The sequence below is a fragment of the Rhinolophus hipposideros genome, assembly GCF_964194185.1.
Source record: "Rhinolophus hipposideros genome assembly, chromosome: X".
Lineage (NCBI taxonomy): Eukaryota > Metazoa > Chordata > Mammalia > Chiroptera > Rhinolophidae > Rhinolophus > Rhinolophus hipposideros.
In genome coordinates, this window is record NC_138046.1 from 81,500,477 (window position 1) to 81,507,215 (window position 6,739).

The 6,739-nt window shown below is 35.8% G+C and overlaps 1 protein-coding gene across 1 annotated transcript; it reads right to left on the minus strand.

Moving 5' to 3' along the window:
- Nucleotides 1-4,613: 4,613 nt before the first annotated feature.
- LOC308494603 (survival of motor neuron protein-like) lies at nucleotides 4,614-5,864 on the minus strand (the record flags this gene model as incomplete). Its single annotated transcript, XM_081042463.1, has 1 exon — nucleotides 4,614-5,864. One exon carries the CDS (start codon nucleotides 5,862-5,864, stop codon nucleotides 4,983-4,985), a length of 882 nt encoding a protein of 293 aa, XP_080898589.1. The 3' UTR covers nucleotides 4,614-4,982.
- Nucleotides 5,865-6,739: the final 875 nt, after the last annotated feature.

The following is a 6,739-nucleotide window of genomic DNA, read 5'->3' on the forward strand; positions in this document are numbered from 1 at the left end:
TTATTATTAAATTTATTGGATTGACATTGGTTAGTAAACTTACATAGGTTTCAAATGTACATTTCTAGAATACATCACCATATATTGCATCCCCTTTTCCCTCCTCTACTACCCTTCCCGTTACCTTCTAGTAGCCACTAAACTCTTGTCTGTGTCTATGAGTTTTTGTTTCTTTGTTTCTTTGTCTTGTTCATTTGTTGCTTTCAGTTTTATATCCCACATTTAAGTGAAGTCATATGGTTCTTGAATTTCGGTCTGGCTTATTTCACTTAGCATTATACTCTCAAGATCCATCCATCTTGCCGCACATGGCAGTATTTCATTTTTTCTTATGGCAGAGAAGTATTCCATTGTGTATATATACTACATCTTGTTTATCCAACCATCTATTGAAGGGCACTCTTGTTGTCTCCATGTCTTAGCCACATAAATAATGCTGCAATGCACATTGGAGTACCTATATTGTTAAGGATAAATGTTTTCAGATTTTTGGGTAGATACCCAGAAGGATTGCTGGGTCATATGGCAATTCTATTCTTAATTTTTCAAGGAACCTCCATACTGTTTTCCATAGTGGCTATGCCAATTTATATTTCCAGCAACAGTGTATGAGTGTTCCTTTTTCTCCACAGCCTCTCCAACACTTATTATTATACGTCTTGTTGATGATAGCCATGCTAACAGCAGTGAGGTTATATCTTATTGTGGTTTGATTTGCATTTCCTTAATAGCTAGTGAAGTTGACCATTGTTTCATATATCTGTTGGCGATTTGTATGTCCTCTTGGGAGAAGTGTCTATTCAGGACCTCTGCCCATTTTTCAATTGGATGGTTGTTTTTGCATTTGTTTGTTTTAGAGTTGTATGAGTTCCTTATATATTTTGGACATTAGTCCATTTCAGAGGTATTGTATTCAAATATCTTTTCCCTCTTTGGTTGCCTCTTTGTTTTGTTGGTGGTTCCTTTTGCTGTGCAGAAGCTTTTAAGTTTGCAATAGTCCAATTCATTTATTTTTGCTTTTATTTCCCTGGTCTTTGAGTTCAAATTAATAAAAACCTCTTTGAAGCCAACATCCATAAGTTTAGTACCTATGCTTTCATCCTGTAGTTTATTGTTTCAGATCGTTTTTTTAAAATTAATGTTTATTGGGGTGACAATTGTTAGTAAAGTTACATAGATTTCAGGTGTACAATTCTGTATTACATCATCTATAAATCCCATTTTGTGTTCACCTCCCAGAGTCAGTTCTCCTTCCATCACCATATATTTGACCCATTTACCCTCATCTACCACCCGCCACTCTCCTTACCCTCTGGTAACCACTAAACTATTCTCTGTGTATACGAGTTTTTGTTTCTCATTTGTTTGTCTTGTTCTTTTGTTGTATTTAGTTTATATACCACATATTAGTGAAATCATACGGCTCTCTGCTTTTTCTGTCTGACTTATTTTGCTTAACATTATAATCTCAAGATCCATCCATGTTGTCACAAATGATCCTATTTCATTTTTTCTTACCACCCAATAGTATTCCATTGTGTATACATACCACAGGTTCTTTATCCATTCATGTATCAAAGGACATTTTGGTTGTTTCCATGTCTTGGCCACCGTAAACAAAGCTGCAATGAACATTGGAGCTCACGTGTCTTTATGGATAAATGTTTTCAGATTTTTTGGGTAGATACCCAGGAGAGGGAATGCTGGGTCATATGGTAATTCTGTTCGTAATTTTTTGAGGAACCTCCACACTGCCTTCCATAACGTCTGTATTCCCTCCAATAGGGGATGAGGTTTCCTTTTTCTTCACAGCCTCTGCAACACTTGTTACTGTTTGTCTTGTTGATAATAGCCATTCTGACTGGGGTGAGGTGATATCTCATTGTGGTTTTCATTTGCTTTTCTGTGATGATTAGTGACGTTGAGCATTTTTTCATATGTCTATTTGCCATTTGTATATCCTCTTTGGAGAAATACCTCTTTAGGTCCTCTGCACATTTTTTAATTGGGTTGTTTGGTTTTTTGTTGTTGAGTTTCATGAGTTCCTTGTATATTTTGGATATTAGCCCCTTATTGGAGGCACTGTTTGCAAAAACCTTCTCCCATTCAGTTGGTTGCCTCTTTATTTTGTCGATGGTATCTTTTGCTGTGCAGACGCCTTTAAGTTTCATATAGTCCCATTCGTTTATTTTAGCTTTTACTTCCCTTGCCTTTGGAGTCAAATTCATAAATGCTCTTTGAACCCAACGTCCATAACTTTAGTACCTATGTTTTCTTCTCTGCGGTTTATTGTGTCAGGTCTTATGCTTAAGTCTTTGATCCATTTTGAATTCATTTTGGTACATGCTGAAAGATAGCAGTCCAGTTTAATTATTTTGCACATGGGTATCCAATTCTCCCACCACCATTTATTGAAGAGGCTGTCTTTCCTCCATTGTATGTTTTTAGCTTCTTTTTCAAAACTTATCTGTCCATATTTATGTGGTTTTATTTCTGGGTTCTCAATTCTATTCCGTTGGTCTATGTGTCTGTTTTTGTGCCAATATCATGCTGTTTTGATTATTGTAGCCCTGTAGTACAAGCTAAAGTCAGGCAGTGTGATACCTCCAGCACTGTTCTTTTTTCTTAAGATTGCTTTGGCTATTCGGGGTCTTTTGTGGTTCCAAACAAGTCTGATGTTTTTTTGTTCTATTTCTTTAAAAAATGCCATTGGGATTTTGATGGGGATTGCATTAAATCTGTATATCGCTTTGGGTAATATGGCCATTTTAACTATGTTGATTCTTCCAATCCATGAGCACGGAATGTCTTTCCATTTCTTTGTATCTTTTTCAATTTCTTTCAAAAATGTCTTATAGCTTTCAGCATACAGGTCCTTCACATCTTTGTTAAGTTGATTCCTAGGTATTTATTCTTTTTGCTGTGATTGCAAAAGGAATTATTTTTTGTATTTCTTTTTCTGAGATTTCATTTTTAGTATATAGTAATGCAATGGACTTTTCTAAGTTGATTTTGTAGCCAGCAACTTTACTGTATTCGTTGATTGTTTCCAATAGCTTTTTGTTGGAGTCTTTAAGGTTTTCTATATATAGCATTATGTCATCTGCAAAGAGTGATAGTTTAACTTCTTCATTCCCAATTTGGATGCCTTTTATTTCTTTCTATTGCCTGATGGCTCTGGCAAGGCCTTGCAACACTATGTTGAAAAGCAGAGGTATTGGAGATAGCCCTGTCGTGTTCCTGAACGTAGAGCAAAGGGCTTCAGTTTTTCACCATTAATTATGAGATTAGCTGAGGGCTTGTCATATATGGCCTTTATTATATTAAGGTATTTTCCTTCCGTACCTATTTTATTAAGTGTTTTAATCATAAATGGATGTTGTATCTTGAAAAATGCTTTTTCTCCATCAATTGATATAATGATATGAATTTGTCCTTTATTTTCTGTATGTGATGTATCACATTGATGGATTTGCAGATGTTGAAACATCCTTGTTCCCCGGGGATGAACCCCACTTGGTCGTGATGAATAATCTTTTTAATGCATTGTTGTATTCAATTTCCTAGAATTTTGTTTAGGATTTTTGCATCTGTATTCATCAGAGATATTGGTCTGTAGTTTTCTTTTTTGTGTTGTCCTTACCAGGTTTTGGTATTAGGGTAATGTTGGCATCATAAAATGAGTTAGGGAGTATTGTCTTTTCAATTTTTTGAAAGAGTTCGAGCAGAATTGGTATTAGATCCTGTTTGAAGGTTTGGTAGAATTCACTAGTGAAGCCATCTGGTTCTGTACTTTTGCTTTTGGGACTGTTTTGGATAACTGATTCAATTTCGTTACTGGTGATCAGTCTGTTTAGATTTTCCAGGTCTTCATAGTTCAGCCTTGGAAGGCTACATGTTTCTAAGAACTCGTCCCTTTCTTCTAGGTTATTGAATTTGGTGGCATGTAGTTCTTCATAATATTCTTGAGTAATCCTTTGTATTTCTGTGGTGTCCGTGATATCTTCCCCTTTTTCATTTCTTTTTTTTTTTTTTTTTTTTTTTTAGTTTAAAAGTATCGAACATTTTTATTATGTACTTTGCAAACATACAGAAAATAGAAAAAAAAAGTACAATGAACATCCATGCACACACCACTTAGATTCAATAGCCACGTATGCCGCATACACACACAAACACATATTTTGCTAAACCATTAAAAAATATAGAGACATTTTAATACTTCTAAATCCTTTAGTATGCAAATTTAAGAACATTCTTTTACAAACTACAACATCCTTATCACATCTCATAAAATTATCCATAATTATCTAATATCATTTAAAATCCAGTCCATATTCCAATTTCCTCAATCCAAGTCTTTTCAAACCAGGGTCCAATCAAGGATGCCACACTGTATTTGGTGTCTCTTAAGTAATTTTTAATCTAGAATAGTTACCAGCTCCATGCCATTTTTTCTTTCATAACACTGACTTTTTGAAGAAACGAGGTCAGTAATCTTCTACCATATTCCACATTGTGGAGCTGTCTGATCATTTCTTTTGTGGTGTCATTTAACTTGTCGCTCTATACACAGTATTTCTGGTAAATGGAAAGTAGATCTTAAAGGCTTGATTAAATTCCAGTTACACTTTTTTTGACCAAAACACTTCACAGGTAACATAGTATATTCCATACTGTATCATGAATCAAAAAGCTAGTCTGGCTGTCTGATAGTGATGACAAGTTTCAATACTGATTCTAAAAATCTCTTTATTGAAAAGTATGTTTTCCTTTCCACACTACCAACCAACAAGTATTTGGTGAGATGATACTGTGATGTCATGAGCATTCTAGATGGCTTCTAAACCTTTTACCAAAGTCTTTAATATTGTTTTATATTAACTTTCCTACTTTTTAACATTTCAATTTTTAAAACGTTTTCCACCAACTATAAAATTTATGCAAAAGATTCACTTTTATAATGATGGCAGACTTACTCCTTAATTAAAATGTGAGCATCTTCCTTCTTTCTGATTTTGTTTGTAACCCATATAGTAACCAGTATGATAGCCACTCATGTACCAAGAGATTAACATGCTTCCCAAAGCATCAGCATCATCAAGAGAATCTGGACATATGGGAGGTGGTGGGGGAATTATTGGTGGTCCAGAAGGAAACGGAGGCAACCAGCATGATAGGAAAGGTGGTGGTGGTGGTGGTGGTGGTGGTGGTGGGCCATTGAATTTTAGACCTGGCTTTCCTGGTCCCAATCCTGATCCTGGCATGGGAGGTGGTGGAGGGAGAAAAGAGTTCCATGGAGCAGCTTTTGACTTGATATTATTTGGTTTATTTCCAGGAGACCTGGAAGAATTCTCACTTTCATCTGTTGAAATTTGACTTTCATTTTCATTCTCCTGAGCATTCTGTTCTATATTATTAGCTACTTCAGACGTTGGGGAAAGTAGATCGAACAGATTTTGCTCCTCTCTATTTCCATATCCAGTGTAAACCACAACACAGGTTTCTCTCTTAAAATCAATTGAAGCAATGGTAGCTGGGTAAATGCATCCATCTTCTGACCAAACGGCAGAACATTTGTCACCAACTTTCCACTGCTTCAAGGGAGTTGTGGTATTCTTTTTTTGGCTTTTATTCTTCTTAGCAGGTTTTCTTTTAGGTGTACTTTTTGGTTTATCTGACGTTTCAGAAATGTCACCATTCTTTAGAGCATGCTTAAACGAAGCCACAGCTTTATCGTAAGCTTTTATCAATGCTGTATCGTCACAAATGTCAGAATCATCACTCTGGCCTGTGCCGCGTCGGAACAGCACCGCGTCCTGCTCCGGAACACGGCCACCACCGCCTCCTCCCCCCATCGCCATGGCCCCCTTTTTCATTTCTGATTTTGTTAATTAGTGTCTTCTCTCTTTTTATCTTAGAGTGTCTAGCCAAGGGATTGTTGATTTTATTAATTTCTTCAAAGTACTGGCTCTTTGTCACATTAATTTTTTCTGTTTTCTTTTTGTTCTCTATTTCATTGAGCTCTGCTCTGATTTTTGTTATATTCTTTCTTCTGCTGACCTTGGGTTTCAGTTGTTGTTCTTTTTCTAGTTCTTTAAGGTGTAACATGAGGTTATTTATTTGGGATTTTCTTGTTTCTTGAGATAGGCCTGTAATGATATAAATTTCCCTCTTAACACTGCTTTCGCTGCATCCCCAAAATTTTGGTAGGATGTATTTTCATTGTCATTTGTTTCTATGTATCTTTTGATCTCTCCTCTAATTTCTTCTTTGAACCAGTCGTTCTTAAAAGTATGTTGTTTAGTCTCCATGTATTTGTGATTTTTCCTGCTCTTTTTGCAGTTGATATCCAATTTCAAAGCCTTGTGATCAGAGAATATGCTTGGTATGATTTCAATCTTCTTGAATTTGCTGAGGCTGCTTTTATGCCCCAATTATGGTCTATCCTTGAGAATGTTCCATGTACACTCGAAAAGAATGAATGGTCTGATGTTTTAGAATGAAGTGCTCTATATATGTCAATGATGTCCATTTCATCTAGTGTGTTACTTAGGGCTGCTATTTCGTTATTTATCTTCTGTTTGGATGATCTATCCATAGCTGTCAATGATGTATTTAAGTCCCCTAGTATAATGGTGTTTTGGTCAATTTCTCCCTTTAGTTCTGTTAGTAGTTGCTTGGTATATTTTGGTGCTCCCTGATTGGGGGCATAAATATTGATGATTGTTATGTCTTC